This window comes from Gekko japonicus, unplaced genomic scaffold, assembly GCF_001447785.1.
Source record: "Gekko japonicus isolate JY-2015 unplaced genomic scaffold, Gekko_japonicus_V1.1 scaffold62, whole genome shotgun sequence".
NCBI lineage: Eukaryota > Metazoa > Chordata > Lepidosauria > Squamata > Gekkonidae > Gekko > Gekko japonicus.
In genome coordinates, this window is record NW_015166419.1 from 895,019 (window position 1) to 915,725 (window position 20,707).

The following is a 20,707-nucleotide window of genomic DNA, read 5'->3' on the forward strand; positions in this document are numbered from 1 at the left end:
TTGGTCAAACATCTAGATCATTAAGAACTCGCATTTTAGAGCATAAATCTAAAATTAAAAATCGTTGTCTCACAGCCCCAATGGTCCAGCACTTCACGGAATCAAATCATAGTTCTAGTGATTTTAAATGCCTAGTTCTGGAAATAGTGAGGAATAAACCTTATAACATCATGGATTTGAGAAAAATATTGTTACAACGAGAAGCGTGGTGGACTTTTAGATTGGGGACAGAGCAGCCCACTGGTCTTAATGCAGCTATGGAATTATCCTGTTTTTTAGGTAAATAGAATTTTTTGCACAGTACCTTATGTTTGGTTAAGCTTGAACTTTCTTAATGATTATGTATATATTTGATGCTCTCTTTGTTTAAGATCATTTGTAATATCAGCAGAGGCACTGTCACTCAAATGATATGATGGCCTCCTTGAAGGAAATACCACGTGATGTTGGATCTTATTTAAATAGTCAGTTGTGTGTATATGACTAAGATTTGTTATCCGAAAATTCTAATATCAGATGGGAGCTGTGTTCAGCCACTTGTGGTAAGAAGCCAAATGAATTTTGTATTAGTAAAATAATTGATTTATCTGTGTTATAGCCACTATTGTATTATGAGAAATAATGTAATATGAGAAATTGTGTATTTTTGTAATCACAGAATTTGTAACATTTTGTATTGTAGAATTGACTTTGTGAACAGAAAGAATGACTACAAACTGTATGTAAATGATTTTTTATTGGGAAAGGGTGCTACTGTTACTCTAGAAGTGTTTTCCCTTAGTCATTTGTACTTTATATCTTTAACTAGAAATAATGCCCGTTGCGGAAATAAATACAACGGGATCTAGAAAGAGGCTCTGGGAGAGTGCTCTGGCTTTCCTGTGGCGACCTCAGCAGGGTTTAATGACAGAGTCCACTGTTTTCTCCAGAGGGACTGATCTCTGCTACCTGAAGAGCATTTGTATGTTTGAGTTATCTGTAGCCCTCACCTGGAGAGTGGTAACCATTGTTACCCATTCTCCTCTCCCCTATGAGGTATGTTATGCAACTGAAAATCCCAACTGCCTTGCGGGGGGGGGGGAGTTTGAGGTGTGGAATGGACTGAAGTCCAATCAGCTTCCATATGCAAAAGACCAGGCTGTCGCAGCAGTTGTGGTGTGGGCGGGACCCGGGCTGTGCCTTCTGATTGGTGGCGATATATGCTGAGGAGCAGTGCCATCAGCCATACACTAATGGAGTGCATTTTAGAATTAGAACTTTGGCACCCACTATTCAATTATATATGAGGAGAGATAGGAGATGTGACAAAGACTTTGGTCGAAATGAACAGCTAAAATCTCGAGCAAGTTCATCTTGTTGGGACTTCGGTCTCTGGATGTGCAGCTACTGAAACAAAAAAGAACATGTATTAAATTACTAATATTTTGCATAAGTATATTGAACTTGTTCGGCAACTTTTTTGTCTTGTCCTGGAGTCTGCAGGAGACAGAGGTCATTTTGGGAGACATGCTTTCCAACTTTCTCCAAAGTAATGAAGTAATGTGCCTGCCCTGCATACCATCTAGATAGGGCATGAGTTTAGAGAAGGGAGAGAGGAGTGGTTTTGTCACCTTCAGTTTGTTTCTTCCGTTCACGTTTGATATGCCTGTAGATAGTTAAGAGCTTTGAATAAATCCTTTAACTGTTGACAGCGAAAAGTCCCTCTGTACCATTAGTTCCCCCAGCTGCTTGGACATGCTAGGAGTGGGTTAGGAAATCCCCAATGGGGAAAAAAGGGAGGGAAATGGCCAGTTGCCAACTCTCTAGTGGAGCCCCACAGATTCCCAGGAAGCCCTGTGGTGGGTTCCTAGTGACACCGGAGGGAGGTTAGGAGACTGTCCTGCCTGACCAGAGCCCAAGACAGGGACAGTGGCGGCGGCAGTACCCGGAGGCATTGGAGAAAACCTGCCCCTTCAGGTGCTGGGTCAGGCAAAGGAGGGGTGGACAGAGCGGGGCCCACCAGCTGACACAAGCCCATTCTGCCACAAGAACAATGGAGTTCTACTTCATAGGGTTACATGCAATACCATCCATGGTAATAATTACATGATTAGTTTGTTGTGCGGCTGTCCCTTCTGCAATTATATTACCATGGAAGCCACTGCATTTAGTCATATGGAGTGTAAGTCCATCAACCTGATGTGAAAGTCTTGCACAGAAAAAGAGAGAATAGGAAGGATCCCCTTCATAAAAGGTAAAGGTTCCCTTGCTCGAAAGCCAGTCGAGTCCGACTCTAGGGTTGCGGTGCTCATCTCCGTTTCAAAGCCAAAGAGCCAGCGCTGTCCAAAGATGTTTCCGTGGTCATGTGGCCGGCATGACTAAACACCAAGGCGCACGGAACGCTGTTACCTTCCCACCAAAGTGGTACCTATTTATCTACTTGCAATTTCTTGCTTTCGAACTGCTAGGTTGGCAGGAGCTGGAACTAGAGACGGGAGCTCACTCCGTCATGCAGCAACTCGGGTCTCGAACTGCTGAACTACTGACCTTCCACAGCTTGCAATTCAGTGTCTTAACCATAGTGATGCGGAAATCTGTGCCTGCATGCTCCCGTGCCGAACTGGAAACACACAGTCAGAGTCCAACAAGTTAGATGAATACCTGTTTAATTGCATTGAAAACAGGGAATACAGGCCTGAATGCCTTAGCACCTCAGCAATTCCAAAACTGTATTCTGCCATATACCCCAAATGACATCACATATTGTTTACACATTAAAGAGTCTCTAATTGGTACCAAGCAGTTAATATCATACAAGCATAATTTGACTCATTGCAACTCTCAGTGGTGTCAGTAATTACACTTTTTACCTTGCCTTCAGAACACTGGGAACATTAGAGAACACTGGGTCCCTTCCTGGGCTTGCATGTGGAGGACGGTATCTTGATCCAGTCCCGAGAGCAGGAGGTTGTTCACTTAAGAAGGGCAGTTCGGGGTCCACCATTCCAGCCTTATAGGGACTTAGTAAGGCAATGGCCAAAAAGTGTCTGGGGGTTAGGGTTGTCCTACAATAGCACCTGAGTAAATGGGCACTAGCCCATGAAGGTTTATACTGGGATGAGAAAGATACTGCTAGCCTGAAGGTGTCTAGCCAGAAAGTGATTAATTGTGAATGCTTTCATTAATCTTTCTGCCTGCTTGTCCTGTGGGGTTACTGAACTGCTGTAATGTGGCCTTAAGGAGGAAATGTAAATACCTCATTTTGTTGCTATAAAATAAAAGTAACTTGATTGTGGTCAGTCGTGTTGGTCTGAAGCAGTAGAACAAATTTAGAGTCCAGTGGCACCTTTAAGACCAACAAAAGTTTGCTTGAAAGCTTTGTTGGTCTTGGTAGAAACCTTTTTGTTAGGCCAGAGGGTAAGGCATAAAAATGATGCAGCATTTACAGAAGCTGCACGTGTCTGACTCCTTCAGACGATACCGGAGCAACTTCCCCTCTGCAATGCTACACGAGCAAAGCACCATCACCTTCCTGGGGACCTCCAGAGCCTTCTCCCCTCTACGATCTCGGACATCTCCAGCCAATCAAAACTGAGAGGCTTGACAACCAGTAGTACGCGATTGGAAAATGCTCTGTAATAAACACATGCGGGAGGAGGGAGGCTCGTGCTTGAGAGACAGCACGGGAGCGCCAATAAGTCCCCAGCTACCGGACCAATAGCAGAAGGGGGGGGGGGGAAGCGCACACCTAACCTAGACGATGGTTGCGCGCGCCGTACTTCTCTGCCGAGCATCGACCTCAGGAAGGAGGCGTGGCCTAAAGGGGATAGCCGCGTGAGCGAGGCGCGGTCTCCAGGCATGGGGGCGCGGCTTTGCTGGAGAAGGCGGAGCTGTCTGAAACGGGAGGCTCTGCTGTCGCAGTAAGCGCTGGGCTGCGGCGGGGTCGGTTGGTGTTGTCGCTAGCGTACCAGGACAGATGCAACCGGGCAGCAGCTGCTTGTCTGAAGAGCGTGCTCGTAGAAGGTGGTAATTGCGCTTGATAAGCCTGATGCACTTAGATGGTGACAAGCCTTTAATTGTTTGATGGGCAGCGAGAGATGCTCTGAAGAGGGCCGCCACCCCTGGAGAGTTTGCCTGGCAGCAGCCCTTTCTTCTCCTTATTTAAAGGGCACTTAGCTGCACCGGCGGGAAACAGCGCGGCAAGGCGTAAAAACCAAAAACCGTCCTCTGCTTTTTCAGTGCACCAGACAATAGCGAGAGTCGGAAGCCAGGCTTCGATTTCACTGCCTGAGACACCAGAAACAGACAGAGAAGCGGAGAGGAAGATGGAAGAAGCCCAGAACTGGCCGTCCAGCTAAACAGTGTACCGAAATATGTTTGTGTGTGCCCTTCTAAAGAAGAATCATGAAATCCAGATTATAGCTGTAAACCTTCTCTAGCGCTTTGGGATTTTTTTTAGAAGCAGCTCGTTTCTACTCAATAATAAGGGGGGGGGGAGTTGTGAATCGTTTCTTTTCTGGGGAGGAGGAGGAACCCAGAAAGTCCGGATGAAATTGGCCAAGTGGTCGTAAAGCCGAAGAAAGCTAAATATGTGACGATTCAAAAGAAACAAACCAATCTGCATTGGATTATTTATTCGCGACCCCTAGTTGAACACAGGCGATTTCTGGGGATGAGATGAGTGAGACTAGGGCTCTCCGCTAGAGCCTTGTCACAGTTTGTGTGTGCGTGCCTCTGCTCCCTCCAATCCCTCTCCTGGCTGTGTGGATCCTCCCATTCTTGGGAAGTAGGGAGGAGGAGGTGAATGCCCGGTTTTTCCCTAAACAGCCGACCGATTATTGCCAGAAACACCCGATCCGGGAAGTCTCGAGGATGCGGCTGGCCGAAGACGCGAGCTGATGGCAAGTCCGGGAAGAGAGAGCCCGGACTGAAGTGGATGGGGGACAGAGAGAGGTTGGCGGCGGAGGGCTGTGCGGAGGACGCCGTGGTGGGACACGCCGAACCAGGCTGCGTGCATCAGTACCTCGTGTGGAGCGTGGAGCTCCGGTCCCCCCCGCTCTGCCTGCAGAAATGCTGCATCATGAACCCATCACCCATCCGGATCGGCCCCTGAACCAGCCTGAAAACATCACCCCTTGTGCCTGCTAGCACCAGCAGAAGGGAAGGGAGTAAGGCGTGGACGAGGTACAAAACAAACACACACACACAAAAGAAGATCCAGGCCCCTTTCTGTCTGGACCGCGCTGCTGCCTCCCATCTGTTATCTCAGGACCCCAGGAGGCAGTTGCCAGAAAAGGGAAACTCCTCTTCGCCAACGGGTGTGCAGGCAGGAAGGAAGAGGCGGTGGCCGAATATCTTGCTTTTCCCCACTGAGCATCTCGCTCAACAACTTCTCCTCAACTTCGTGCCCAGCCCGAGGAGCGACCAGGCCAGCTTCTGCTCGGCGGGCTGGAACTTCGGGCAAAGAGGCGCGGGGGACCAGGGGGGGAAAAAAAAAGAGCGGTTCGTTTGCTTGCTGTGTCCGTATTGCTGCTTCCGCTGTCCAGTCTCAACAGAGACACGTGTCATCTGCTTACCCCAGGATATCTAAAAACGGCAGTAAGTCAAGTGGGGCAAATCCCCCCCAACTTTTCCTTTTAAGAAATACCCCCCCCCCAATATTGGCAACTGCCCCTTGACGTTTTTGCGACTCTAAAAAGGACATCTGACACCCCGTCCTTCTCTGCTTGGATTCACTTAAGGAACCCGGACACTTGTGGTTATTTTGCTTTTTGCAAAAAAAGCAGCCGCCACCCCATCTTGACGTTTTCTCGAGCCCATTTGCTTCTGTCTCCCGTTTCCTTTGATCCGGTGCAGCTTGCTCAGATCGCCTCGCCCAGGTCTGCATCCTCTCTCCAGGTCCGGTGGTGGCGGCGACGGCTCGTTCGGCGGAGCCTTCCCCCTGGGATCCGGCCGGCCTTGCGGCGCTCCCATGCTGCTGCTGCGGAAGCTGCCGGGCATGCCGGGCTGGCCGCCGTCGGCGCTGGGTCTGCGGCTGCCGCACAAGTTCGTCGTCCTGCTCTTCCTCTCGGGCCTGCTCACGCTCTGCTTCGGGGCCCTCTTCCTCTTGCCGGACTCGTCCCGCTTCAGGCGCCTCTTCTTGCCCCGCCGCGGTGCAGACCCGGACCTGAGCCGCGGCTCTCCCCCCCCGCCGCCGCCGCCTCCGGGCTCCGACCCCGGCCATCGCCGCCGCCATGCAGCCCTCAGCCCGCCTCCGCAGCTCCACAGGGACCCCAAACTCCCGCCCGCCATGGCAGCCGCCAACGCCGCCACTTCGTCTAAGCGAGAGCGCCACCAACGCCGCCCACAGGGGCCGCCCGGCGCGGGAACCGCCGCCGACCCTCCCCGGCAGCAGACCCGAGCCCCGTTCCGCTTTGACTACCAAGCTTTCCGGCAGAGGCTCCGCCACCCTGTGCTGGGCAGGAGGAGGGGCGGCACCGAGGACCCCGAGCTCCGCTCCCGGAGGCTGAAGATCAAGGAGGTGAGAGCGAAGGAAGGAAGCGGGCGACCCCGGCAGCTGCTCATGGCCGCGCGTCGAGGCCCTTTCCCTCTCTGCCTTCTCCCTTCTCCTCAGGCGTTGGCTCATCCCCCTCAGTGGTTAATTCGAAGTGGGGGTGACTTTAGTCGGGTGTTATTACCGGCAGTGTTAGCGTTCATTGTGTTGGGGTGGGGCTTAGTGGAGTATTGTTACCAGGAGTATTGGTGTTGATTGTGTTGGGTGGTTGTATTAGTGCATTAGGGGCTGTATTGGAAGCATTACTGTTATCTGAGTTGTGGAGGTTTGGCAGATGTTACTGGTGGTGGTGTTAGAGTTAATTATGGTATTGGGGTATAATTAGAAGTAGTATTGGACTGCTGTTAGTGGTGAGGTAGTATTTGCCTTAATTGTGTTTGTGGTGGTATTTGAATATTAATATTGGGGTGGCATTAGCATTCAATGTATTGGGGTGTTCCTAGTGGGGTATTACCACCAGTGACATTAGTGATGGCATTATGGGTGATTATTAATGTTGGGGTGGTGCTAGTTACTTGTGTTAGTGGTGGTACTGGAGCAATATTCCTAGCCCATGACATTCCCCTTGCGGAAGAGGATTTCTGCTGTTCTCCCCCCCCCTCCCAATTGCAAGCCTCCACTTTCCCTCTTGGGCTGTTTCTAAGGGCCCACTGACCTCCAAGAACAATATTTTGGGGCTCTCAGCAGACTGCAGAAGGAGGTGGAAGTGGGAAGGTCCTGCTCCACAAAGTCTATGGATGGTTAGATAACGCAATGTCATTCATATTAGCGTTGGTAGTGGTATTAATGGTATCCACAAGTGCAGTAGCTCCCGATAGTCTCCTGAAGAATTCTAATCTCTGCCCTGAGGAATTTACACTCTAAAATCTGACTCTGGGGAGAGATGCTGGGCCTGGAGCAGGGTCAGAGCACAACGTTTAAAAAGAGCCCTGGAACAAGCGACACAGAAGGCCCCCTTTGCTGCTGCAGGGCCTGATTGGCTCAAACTGGAACCATAATAACAATGTTACCCTTCCCAGATCTGCTCTAGCTTGACAGCACAATCCTATGCAAAGTTACTCCAGTCTAAGCCCATTGATTTCAATGGTTTTAGACTTGAATAGCCCTCCATCTGATTGCACTGTAACACATGCCATTTAGTAAAGAACCCTTAACAAAAATCTTAAGTGGACATGTTCATTATTGTTGTTTTAAAAATAAAAACAATTGGCTTGCATAGTGGGAGGACTTAAGTCCTCATTGCTGGGTCTAACCTGAGTGCGGCATTGGCCCTTAGCTCACCTTTCCCCAGCTGCCAATAGCCCAGTAGGGCCTGCCAGGAACTTGCCCTGTAAAGACTGGCTAGCTCTTCTCCCTCACCTAAAAAAACACTTAGCCCTTCTCTGACATATATGTAGTTATTGATTTGTGAGGAGAGGGAAGAGGTGTGCATATTCCATGGCCAAACCTTGGTAAACTGAAACCAGGCTTCTATGCAGAGCGCTTCATCCTTTTTGCTAAAAGAACAAGGAGACTTATGGCGCCTTAAAAGACTGGCATTTGTTGTGTCAGAAGCTGTGGCGGACTGCCGCTTGCTTTGTTAGCAGCATGAAGTGTGGCCTCAGTTGGCAGATTATATATTAGCACAGGGAAGAAGTTTAAAAAACAGCAGAGGTTGAAAGGCAATGAAATGCAAATAGTATAATCTGACACTTCTCAGTAGATAACAGCTATATACAATTGAGCCTTGTATGGAAATGTCACAAATTTAGATGTACCTCTTACATTTTGCTGCTTCTTCACTCCATTGTTTTTATTTTTGTTTTCCTTTTTCTCTCTCCAGGGTATAGATAACTACATTTCATGTCTCTGACAAAGTGGACTCACACTCTTTTTGTGTGCGTGTTTTGTTGCAGCAAAGTAATAGGGCTGCCACTCTTGAATTTTTGTTTATGTCCTTCCCATCCTTTCATTCTGAATGAATTCACTCTAGAATAATAATTTATAACTTAGTTCTGTGTTTGCAGTAGCATATATGGATTAGAGGTCTTAATTTTGCTTAAAAGCATATGTAGAAATATGTATAAACAGTTATTTTATGATTTTACCAGGTATAAGTTACAGGCGTATGATGTGTCCTGCTTGTAGCCTTAACCTCTGAAGTGCATCTCTCTCCCTTTCAAAGCCACTGGAGATTATTGCAGCTCCTTGTGGCATGTTTCTGTAGTGGACGTAAAGTTGTTTTTGTTCAGCTCTCACATTTCCACAGAGGATGCTGGTTTGAGTATACTACTTGGTGCTGTATTGCGAACTTATGTGTTGTTGGTTTTTTTAAAGATTGTACCTGCTTTCTTTACCTCTTCATTTTTTTAACATCCCATCTGCTGTTTTGTAGGTTATGCCTTCCTACACACCCACCCCATTAGCCCCTTCAAGCTTCAGTTACTTGCTTATTATTCTGCTAGTTACTCTCTCACCTTCTCTGTATTCCTGTGTTTTTTCTTTTTCTTCTTTCTTTTCACTTGCATTCCTCCATCATGATGTTTCCCACTTAGCCATTTTCTTATTTACCTTCCATTTGTTCTCAAAGGATTTTTCTCCATGACTTCTCCATAGCTTCCCAGTTTGCTTCTTCAAGCTTACTTGGAAGCCCTTGCTAATTTCAGTGGTATTTGCTCCCAGGTAAATTGGCATAAGATTGCAGCTTGAATGACTCATTTTAATTTTTCCTTCAGTCTTTTCATGCTTCTATTAACCTTATTTTCTCTCCCTACCCCAATTTTACCACCTAAGGCTGCACAATGGCAGATTCTTATATTACATTTCCACGGATGTAGGGCCACAGCTGAGTACATAGGGACCCAAAACACAGACCTTAATTGCGTATCCCTCTACAATACTTTGTCAAGGAACTGTTTGCATTGCAAGAGTGTCTTTGTTTGTGTGTGTGTGTGGTTGTGGGTATGTCTGTGAGGAAGCAGGTGCAGGCAGCAGATAATATATATCCTGGTGACGCTATTCCCACACATTAAAGAACACACAGCCATTGTACGAGAGTATGAAGCTGTGTGTAAGGAAATGCAATGTGAGAACAGACGCTCATTCTTTCCTATGTGTCTGTGCTGCTCATCTACCTTTCTCCCCCCCCCCCCATCACCTCTCATGCTGTATTGATTTCTGCCTCATTCATCTGCCCTTATCATCTTTCCTCAGTGAGCCCCCTCAGCGCTGCTGTTCAGTTTTGTATTCTTCTTGGTCATATCAGCTCTCTTATGCTTTCTTCCTTTTAGTTTATTCCTTTTTATTCTTTCACACTTACGCTGTGTATAAGTAATAGTTTTTTCAGAGAAGGGGGTAAGGCAGGGCTTTTAGCTGTCCACAGTGAACTTGCTCCTTCCTTTAACCAATGTATTGAAATCTATAAAACCTGTGTGATCAGAGAACATTAAAAGGACCTGTAGGAATTCCACAAGCAGTGATGGCTTTCTGGGACCATCACTGGGTCTTTGAGAAATCATTTTTTAAAAAACACTGTTATCGTTTCCTTGGAGCCTTTTCCCTTCCTTCGATTAATGGTTGCAGCATATTGGGGGCTTGGTGAAGCAATTGTTGGTTACCTTTCCCCCTGTATTTCGCTTGCTTTTCAAATAAACCTGTGCTGTACCTCTTGTTCTCTTCATTCCTCTTTTTGCTGCCCACATAACTTCACCAACATCCCTCTTTAATACTGAATTAGGATTCCTCTTCAGGAGCTGTCCTTTCCCTCAGCCCTTCAAAGGCTCTTGCATGTCTCCACTGGGTTCCCCCCCCCCCCTTCATTTTTACACAGATCAAATGTGAAAGAATTCTAATCGGCTGTAACAGGGCATAATAATAAAATTAAACTGAACAAAGCAGCTGTCGGGTTGGACACTGAGAGAAAATAGAACGGAAATGGAAATGCCCCTTGGGAAATAGTGAAGATTTGATCCATAGAGCTGCATAAAACCAAACCTGGATTAAAATTGCAGGAATTGATAGATACCAGAGGGTTACCCAAAGTCCATTGTCTTTCTGAAAATCAGTTATGATATCAGCTTCCCACAGTTTACAGAGCCATGACCCACCGCCCCATGAGATCCAATTCTAATTTTCTGTTTTTTAGATATCAATCTTTTACCCCTGTCTTTTTACTTACTTGACTCTCTTTCCTGCACCCTCCTATTTATTCCTTTCTTTCCACTTGCCTCCTAGGTATGAAAGTAAAAAAAAATTAAAATAAGATGCTGCTGCCAGTATTAGAAGTGCAAGCAAATTTCAGGATCAGAACCTACCAGACGAGGGGATTAACCATTGGAAGCGAGCACAGTGCAGGCAAAGAGCATCGCAGCCAAGTGCCTGTAGAGCACACAGCTTCAGCAAGTGATGCTGTCTGCATGTTTTGTGAAAGGCAAAAATTCTCCATCATTGTTAGTCTTTGAGCTGTAACCAAATTCTTTCTGGCACCAAATATGGCAATTGGCACAAAGTTATGCCTGGGGCGCAAAGCCCATCCATCATGTTTCCTTAGGAGAAAACTTCATTTTAGCATATGTTTACTCCGCTCTGGTTATGGCAATCCCTGATTCCTAGTCCTATAGGTAACATTTATATAGTGGGAAAGAACTCTGTGGAGCCCCAACAGGGCCTCTTCCTCTAGGCATCCAGGATTTGAAGAGAAAGGGGGAGCAGAATGCTTTGTGAAACTGTGTGAGATTCTGAGCAATGGGTCTTGTTCCTGGGGGGGCTTCACACATGTAACTGAGGATGGAATGTGGCCCAGTGCCCACAGTTTGTGCATAAAGAACTGTCTGGGAGCTTCACAAGTGTTGTAGTGCGATGGGTGACCTAGTTTGACCAAAAAGCTACGGATTTGCTGTCACATTTAGGATCTCTTGCCACAGTGGCTAGCCTGCTCAGAGCAAATCTCAGGATTTCAGTAGATGCTGATTCATAAATCACATAGACCCAGGGGTCATTTCCTGCAGGAACGCACAGGAGCAGAGCTCTGGCAGTAAAGAGCCCAGGGGGCAGGCACATGCAACAAGCCCCACCCCCTGCTCCCAGCAGCCCTCAGTCAGAGCAAGAAGCAGTCAGGTAAGCTGCAGAGCCCCCCCCCCCGGGGCCCCCGGTCCAAAACAGTCCAGTGGCACCTTTAAGACCAAGTTTTATTCAGGTACAAGCTCTCCCTCCTCTGCGAGGACAGATCTGCATGTCCCCCCCCCAACAGCTAGCAATCCAAAACAGTCCAGTGGAGCCTGAGCAGTTGGTGTTGCCTTTATTTGGTGATGTCGGGGTGCGGCGTATGCAAATAAGTTATGCTAATGAGTTATGCTAATGAGGTCCTGCACCTCTTTTTCTACAAAATGACCCCTGCATAGACCTAATGAAGCAAGTATTAATTTCCTAAGTTAGTTCCTGCACATATACTCTTAGTCTGAATAGAGAGGAAAATTGTAAGACAAACAAATTATAATAAATGAGGGAAGCAAATACCATGAACCCAGCTTTTTGCAATATGTACTTAAAAAAAATAGTATTTTTGATTCTGAGAGGGTTTTTTCTGGTAAATCAAATCTTGCAAACAAAAAGCGACAATAACAATTAAATTCCAACTCTTTTGCCAGTCCATGAGATATAATGCTTGCTTGCTTTATGATCCCAGGTGTAGCTGAGATTGACTCTGTTTGCTTACTGCTCTGTTTTCAGCAGTGGAAGGGGTGTGAATCCCCCTCTCCCCACATGTACACACACCTCAAATGCCGCCTTTTGGGAGGTGAGGTTTCCCATTTAGTCCTTGTTATGTTGCAGGCTTCCCATGAATGCAATGTGCTGGAAGAGCTGGGTGCATTGCTCTGGATAGAATGAAAAGAAGTATCTCTCAAGTTAATTGCACTTAAGCTTGGCAGCTGTGACCATGTCTGTGTTTTCCATTTGGTTCCAGCAACTTTTCATATGGGGCCATGTCCAACATGATACTTTGTCCCAGATATTCAGAGCAGCTTAATCAAGATTGCAAAAAACAAACAAAAAACACTTAAGCATATTTAGGGGAGTTAAAAGAAGCACCTTTTTGCTTTTGCCATTACTCAGAGTCAGGACCTTGCATTCAAAGGCTTTCTTGAGCTATCCCTTATGGTGTAGTTTTGATGTAACAATAGTAGAGAAAGGGATTTTTCTCTCTTATTTAGTGGGGCTTACAGTGCAATCCTAAACAGAGTTGTGCCCTTCTAAGTCCATTGAAATCAATGGGTTTAAAAGGGTATAGTTCCATTTAGTTTTCTTGTGGATTAATTTTGTATGTATGGAAAAGCTGCAACTGGGAGGTGCGTTTTCATGCACATAAGCTCTTTTCTGCTTCAGTGTTTTACTGAAGTGGAAATGGTTCTGGAGAAGTAGTATGTTGCAAAGTGGGATAAAATCATTCTTATCTCCTGCTGGAAAAGCCAGCATCGCTTCCCTCTGCAGATGATTCCAGAATTTAAAATCAACTTAATCCTGAATTTATAAGGGAGAGCATCCCAGTATCTGGGAGAGCATTCCAGTATCTAATGCAGAAAAGAGAAAATACACAGGTTTTGAATGGATCATGGGAATAGAGCAAAAGTTAGCTAGATAGTAAGAAAGTCTGTTGCAAGTGGAAGTCTGTTTATTTTATGTCTTCCCCCCAATGCCTCTTGGGTTCAGCTAAACTTGGGGCCAAGAAATTACCTAGATAGAAGCCCATGATCACAAACCATTTTCCCATCCACCGCCATGCAACTATTTGGGCAGCATTTAGAAGACATGTTTTGGGGGAAGTTGTTATTTCAGTCTGTTTCATATTATCAGTTTGATACAGATACATTTTATTGGGATGGGAGTATAAGTAGGAGAGAAGCATGTTTTAACAGAAGCTATGTGTCATCTGAATTGGGACTAGCATGACACCTGTAATACAATTTTTATCTCAGTAGCACTTTGCTTTAATAGATCTGTTGTATCCAAGCATGTGTGGCAGATCAACCTATACAACTGTGATATTTTAAAATTATTTTTCAGTGGTTATGTTCAGGTGTTCTAGATCAAACCATTCTTTCAGAAATACAAAAAAAGAATGTAAGTTTCAGTTTGAAATAATGAAATATCAAACAATTTCAATGCTGATTAAAAAAAACAAGCCAGCAATTTGTGTATTTATTTACTTCATTTATAGTCTGGCTTTCTGGTGGAGAGTCACGGTGGATTAACACAATTTGTCCCCATTGAAATAGAAGAGCTTCTGCCATGTTCCTAAAATTAATGTGCATGTAAGTTTGGAGAGCCATTCTAAACATACAGGTCTAAATTCTAAATTCAGGTCAGTATTCCTCAGATTTGTTAGTCTTACTTCAAAAGGCTGGGATACATGGAGCAGAGCCTCCTTGGATGCTATGCATACATCAGTGGGGTACATGCGCAGCAGGGGGGGAAAGATCTTGAATTCTTAACACAGAGCCAAGTTTTTAATTTGAATTCTTGACTCAGAGCCAAATGAACCCATATTCAAGTTCTGCCTAAATACATGCGCTGTTGATGTTAAAATCACATAGTTAAGTCTTTAAGGTATCATAAAGTGCACATTAAATATACTTTCCCCCTGTCTTTTCAAGCTGCTGAATCAGAAGTCTAAGGAGTTATCCGTGGAAAACAGGAAGAGAGTATAGTTTCAAAAAGATAGTTTGGCTTTCAACAAATGTAAAGAGGAGAAAAGGGAAATGTGTCAAAGGTTAGTGAAAAGTTTACAGAAGAGAGGAGGAAACAGCGAAGGTCTGTGTCAATGTTTAGGTTAAATGGCGCTTTTTCATTTATTGCATGTTATGCAACTTCAGGGAATTGGCAAGATGCTGAAGGTTGGTGGGATGACTGGTTGAACTTCTGTGTGAGTTGCTTATCCAGCAGTTTCTTCAGAAGTTCTTACACAATGAGTTGGCATAGCTTTTTAAAATGTCAAAACAGTCCTTGTAGTGGAATATAATTGCTGGTATATAGTGAGGGGGAGTGATAAGTCCAGAATATTCTTTCCTTGACTGAGGAATAAGGACTGATTGACACATCCTTTTTGATAGACTTACACTGGCTTTACATCTACGGTTAGAAGCTGTGAAGTGGACACACAGGGTCATCAAGGAGTTGGATTGGCTGGTGCTCTCTTTGGGGTAAAATGAATGGCGAACCTATGTTTATTGTGAGCCATATCTAATTCATACTCTCTTGATGTTAGGAAGATGGACTGGTTATTTGAGATTCAGAGCTTGATAGCCCAGGTGGTTGTTCGGAGAAGAACTTGGAAAATATGTAAATGCCACCATCACAACTAACTTATGGCGACTGCAGCAAGGGCTTAGCTTCTGAGATCTGATGAGATTGTGCTATACCATGCCACCTTCCTCCCAAGAACATTAAACTTAAAGTACAAAGAATTCCAGGTGTGATATGACACAATAATTGCACTTCATCCATCAAAGATGACTGAGATTGTTAAAGGTTCCCTTCTTTTACAATATGAGTTGGGAATCCTTGATCTTGCCAGGGGTGGTTGACTATTTTTGAACATCTCTGGCCCTTGAGCTTTATGTGAGTTTCAACTGTGGTTGTGCCAAAGTAATTAAACAGTCTCTGTCACCCTTTTCCAGCCTTAAAGGAACCCCTTTCTCTATATCTTCTTTCCTGTGCACTGAAATTCTTCAAAGAGGGTTTCTTTTAAATACTGTCCCTCCCACACTCCCTGTCTAAAGTATGATGGGCTCTTGAAAAGATTTGGGGCTTTCCTGGTTATGGTGCTCCTTCTGTGGAACTCTCTTTCCAGGAAAGTCCACTTGACCGCCTCTTTTCACCTTCCCATAGGCTGGTGAACAGGATCCATTTGTGGGGTGCTATACTACACTTGATCTTGGCCAGAAGGCCAAGAAGCGATTCTTCTGGTCATATTCCTAAAGACCGGGGCCTGGCAATCATAGTTCCATTTTTTAAGAGGGGATGGAGGGAGAATCCTGCAAACTATAGGCCAATTAGTTTGCTTAATATTATCAGCAAACTTTATGCTAGTCATCTTTCAGAAAGACTTAAAAGTTGGTTAGAGCAGGAAGGTCAAATAGCAGAAGAACAAGCCAGTTTTATGGGGGGAAGAGCTACTATAGATCATTATTTGATTCTGCAATACCTTTGGGCAAACTTATTGAGAGGGCGGTGGTGTTACAGCTGCAGGGCTTTCTGGATGACACTTCCGCCCTACATCCTTTCCAGTCTGGCTTCCGCCCGGGGCATGGGACAGAGACAGTACTGCTCACTCTAACTGACGACCTCAGAAGGCATCTGGATCGGGGCGGTGTGGCGGCACTGTTGTTGTTAGATCTGTCGGCTGCGTTCAGTATGGTTGACCACCAGTTGCTGACCCACGCCTCGCTGACGTGGGGATTCAGGGGCTTGCCCTTCAGTGGCTTGCCTCTTTTCTCCAAGGTTGGGGACAAAGGGTGGTGATAGGGGAACAGCAGTCCCGGAGACATCCTTTTGAATGTGGGGTTCCTCAAGGGGCAGTGCTTTCCCTGATGTTGTTTAACATCTACATGCGCCCCCTTGCTCAGATTGCTCGGAGGTATGGGCTTGGGTGTCATCAATATGCAGATGACATCCAGCTCTATCTGATGTTGGGCGACCAGTCAGACTCCAGCCCAGAAGATCTGCACCGGGCGTTGTAAGCCGTGGCTGGTTGGCTCCAACTGAGCTGGCTGAAGCTAAACCCAGCAAAGACGGAGGTCCTGGGCCTGAGTCGGTGTGGTTCGGGGCTGGGGCTCCCTCTCCCTACCTTCGATGGGGTGCCTTTGGTGCCAGTGCCGGAGGTTAGGAGTTTGGGAGTGCTCCTGGACTCCTCATTAACTATGGAGGCCCAGGTGGCAGCCACGGCTAAGTCGGCCTTTTACCATCTTCAGCTGGTAAATGAGATTTCATAAGTCTGAATGTGTGTCAGATTCAGACTTATGAAATCTCATTTACCAGAATAACTGCAATGGATATGGCTATACCTATGGCCCATCATTAATACCAGTAACACAATTACGAACATATAAGGATACAACATCTGGTCTTTATATAAGTGTACTAAAGATCTTGTATACATATGTTTGAATGTGTGTCTATACTATGTTGTAATACTGACCACTGAGGAAGGTCCTGTGAGGCCTAAACGCATTTGGTCTTCAGTTGGAAAGTGTTGACCCATCATGTGTATTAATATTTGATATGCTTTTATTAGTCTGATACTTGAAAAAAAATTTTAACCCAAATATATTTTAATATGTGTACACCCTAATAAATTTTGTACTTTTATAATTTACATGGTCAGCTTAACCCTTCTGGTTCGCAATGGTAAGAGTTGAGGCCAGGGTGTGCCTTGCTTCCTTCAATCTCTGGTTAAAGTTAAATTTGAAACCTCAGGGCGTAACTCCCTTGTTTCTTGATGACAGTCTATATGACTAAAGGTAGTCAAAAACACGGAGAGTTTGGGTTCTTCCCTTTGCTCTGTCTTGGTAATGGGGTATGAGCAGGCAAAACATACTTTGAAGCAGAGGGATATTGAGCTGCAGAAATACCTAGAGAGGACACAGACATTTCTAGATATGTAGTTTCTCCTGCTGCTTACCTCATCCGATTGGAGATACCCAGTCACAGGAGGGCATTCTTGTGTGCTAGATGTCAACCCCTACCTCTGCAGTTTCAGAGGGATGATATAAAAAGGGTTCATTGTCATGGCTTCTGTGCAGTCCCACATGGGAACTGCGCAGTCGCAGGCCAGCCACGGAAAAGATTTCCAAGCTTTCTAATAGACTAGGAGCGCCCCTCCTCCCTCTGGCGCTTTCCCACCGAAAAGCTGACATGACCAGGAAGAGGGGCGCTACCCCCTCAGTTCTCTTTTTGCCGCCATGGAGAGATCATCTCCACTGCTGTTCTCTGTGTTTTTTCCTCACCTCAGTTTTGAGGCTGAGGAGATTTTTTTCCCTCCTCTCAACAGTTTTTATTCAAGTGAACAATGAAATACGTCTAAAGAAGAATTTTTTTTGTGGATTTCCACTGTATCATTATGACTAAAAACGGTGCTGATAAACAGCCATTCTCTGTGCCTTGGCTGCCTAGGGGTTCACATAGCAGTGCGGCCTGCTCTTGCTGTCACCAGTTTCCCCTGGAGGCATGGACTCAGAAGAGCTCTCTCTGAAGGCTTCCCCCTCCCTGGTGAGGAGGGGTGAACAAAGAGCCAGGCTGCGATGGCCCTCTTTGGAGGTCGGATGGCCCTCTTCGGAGGTCGCCTAGCCTGATGGCCTGCTGAGGTGTGTGGACAAAGAGCCGGGCTGAAATGGCCCTCTTAGGACCTTGCCTGTGTGCCCAGCAGCCAGATGGAGGCCTATTCCCCCTCTGCTGAGGTGTGGTGGAAAAAAAAAGCAGTCTGAATCAGTGTTCCCTCTAAGCTGAGTTAGTGTGAGCTAGCTCACAATTTTTTAGCCTCTGGCTCACACGTTTTTGTCTTAGCTCAGGAAGGGTGGCTCCAGAGCAAACTAATTTACGCAGTAGCCAAATTGCTCGCTCACAACTTTAATGCCAGTAGCTCACAAGGTAGAATTCTTGCTCACAAGACTACACAGCTTAGAGGGAGCATTGGCCTGAATGGAGGCGGATTCCCCCCCTCCGTGCTGGGGTGTTGTAGACAGAGCCTCAGAATAACTGGCTCTTTTCATGGGCTTGGGATGTGTGCCTTGAAGTCACAACCCCCTCGACGTCGAAGCAGCCAACCTAGTCATTCCCTGAGGGGTCTCTGGCTTCTAGGCCTTCAACGTCGACCTAGAAGCCCTTCCCTCCCCCCTCACTTCTCTCGCTGCCGAGAGAGAAGAACAGGCTGGGAGGTGTGGCCTGGCAGAGGCTGCTTGAATGAAGGCCCCTTCCTTCGCTTCCAATGAAGAAGCTGGGAGGCGTGGCCTGGCAGAGACTGCCTGCCTTAAAGATTATCTGGCCACTCCCATGACTTCCAGTGAAGCAGCTTGGAGGCGTGGCCTGGTAGAGGCGTAGCCTGCCTTAAGGAGACTTTCCCCCTCTCTGCCTTTCAGTCACTTCTGACCAGAAGCCTGGAAGTGTGGCCTCATGAAGGCCCGTTTTAAACCTTTGCTGTGCCTAACTAAGGAACTTTTCTCTGGCTGTCCTCAGGTCCACGGTGGAATCTGTGGAGGCATGGGTTCACATAGCCTTGTAATTCTGTATGCCCCTTTGTGGAAGGGTCAGAATGCTATTGTGCCCTTTACTTGGGGTTGTTTGGACCTCTTCAGCTTCTGTAGTTTTGAATGGCTGACGTGGATGGAGTTTCCCCTTCATGTTGTTAGCCATGTCCTAGACAGCAGACTACTTATGCTTAAGTCCTACTGTGGTTTTTGACCACTCGCTGTATTGGGACTGCCTGGATTCCAAGGTCAGAACCAGTTCTCTGCTGAGCTCCGCTCCAAGCCAGTTTGGTGTAGTGGTTAAGTGTGTGGATTCTAATCTGGGAGAACCGGGTTTGATTCCCCACTCCTCCACTTGCACCTGCTGATGTGACCTTGGGTCAGTCACAAGCTCTGGCACAGCTGTCCTTGAAAAAGAGCAGTTTGTGTCAGAGTTCTCTCAGCCCCACCCACCTCACAGGGTGTCTGTTGTGGGGAGGGGAAGGGAAAGGAGTTTGTAAGCCGCTCTGAGACTCCCAGTGAAGGGCGGGGTATAAATCCAATCTCTTCTTCTTCTTCTTCTTCTATTCCTAAAATCTAGTTTTAAAGGCTGACACAGCAGCCCTGCTGTAGTCTCTCAGCACTGATATTTAACCCTACAGGGCTTTTCAATGCAGATGTTATTTTCAGCACAGGCAAGGCTTACTGTTTCCATTTTCATGGGGAACTCAGAATTAATCGGCAAGTAGGTATTGGGAGGCAAGCCAAGGTAGTTTGCCACTCCTCTCGGTTCCATGGTATCCCTTGGAACCGTCAATGAATTGGGGGATTCCTTAGCCCACACAAGTCACTCTTATGTGACACCATTCACACTCAGCCCTGCCCCACCTTCCTGAGTAGATATAAATTACTTGCATACCATTTTTCTTCTCACTTTGACAGAGAGAGTACTCCATCTTTCTGTGTTATACCTCTGAGAATGGCAGTCACAGCTGCTGGCGAAACATCAGGTCCTACAATGTCAAGACCACGGGCATACAGCCAGGAAAATCTACATCAGCTACTGTTATAAGACTCTTTGATTCCTTACTACTCTTTTAAAAAGAGGGCATTCCCCCCCCCCTGCTCATAACAGCTGCCCTAATAGACAAAGGTCCAATGGGCAAACTATAATTAATGGCTCTTGTTGCATCCTCTGCTACAATCAAGAATTGGATTCTTGATTCCATGGGTCATCCATATTGTTCCTGTTGGCCTACAGGTCAAATACCACTTAACTCTTTATTTAACCGGTGCAGAGTATTAATGATCTAAAATAAACCCAGTTGGGTTGCAGTTTGTTTCTTTTTCTTTCTATACTGCACTTTCACATTAGTTTATAAATCAACAGGTCACTATGACCTTTATGCTATTCTGTTTGAACGTATCTTAATGCACTGTGGCTCACGGCCTATGCTGGTGATCTGCAGGATAAATCTGTCCCTTTAATTCAGATCACTCATGTTACCCTACCCTAGTTCATGCTAGGAGATAATATGAACAAATAAATAAGCGAAAAACAGAACAAAACAAAGCATTAAAGTAAATGACCTCCTCGCAGAGGCTGTGAATTCTGCTGTCCAGTCAGACAATATTCTGGAGGCAATAACAGGCTTGTTGTCGGATCCCTGAGTCACGTTTCCTTCCCGCCTTCCCTTAACGTGATGTCTCAGGGTTCTGCATACCTTTTGTCCATGTACAAGAGGCCAAGTTCCATCCTTGGCATCTCCTACTGACAAAGTCTCTGGTGATCAAGATCCTTTCACCTCTGCTGTTTTGTCCACCAGGCTTCCTGCAATTCTGTGTGCACCTATGTCAGTTGGTGGACTTAGATCCAACAGTTTGCCATCCTCTCCTCTATATGAGGGCTACTGGTCTCCAACTGATTATATCATTCCATTTAGTGATAAATGGGGAGGATCTGTGGCTCAGTGGAAGAGCG

The 20,707-nt window shown here is 46.1% G+C and overlaps 1 protein-coding gene across 1 annotated transcript in view; it reads left to right on the forward strand.

The window, feature by feature from the left end:
- The first annotated feature begins 5,481 nt into the window (after positions 1-5,481).
- The window catches only part of MAN1C1 (mannosidase, alpha, class 1C, member 1), a 224,417-nt gene continuing 209,191 nt past the window's right edge, over positions 5,482-20,707 (forward strand). The window contains exon 1 of the mRNA XM_015411629.1: positions 5,482-6,499. Within this exon, the coding sequence (XP_015267115.1) occupies positions 5,951-6,499 (549 nt within the window). The 5' untranslated portion in view covers positions 5,482-5,950. The remainder of the gene's footprint in view (positions 6,500-20,707) is intronic.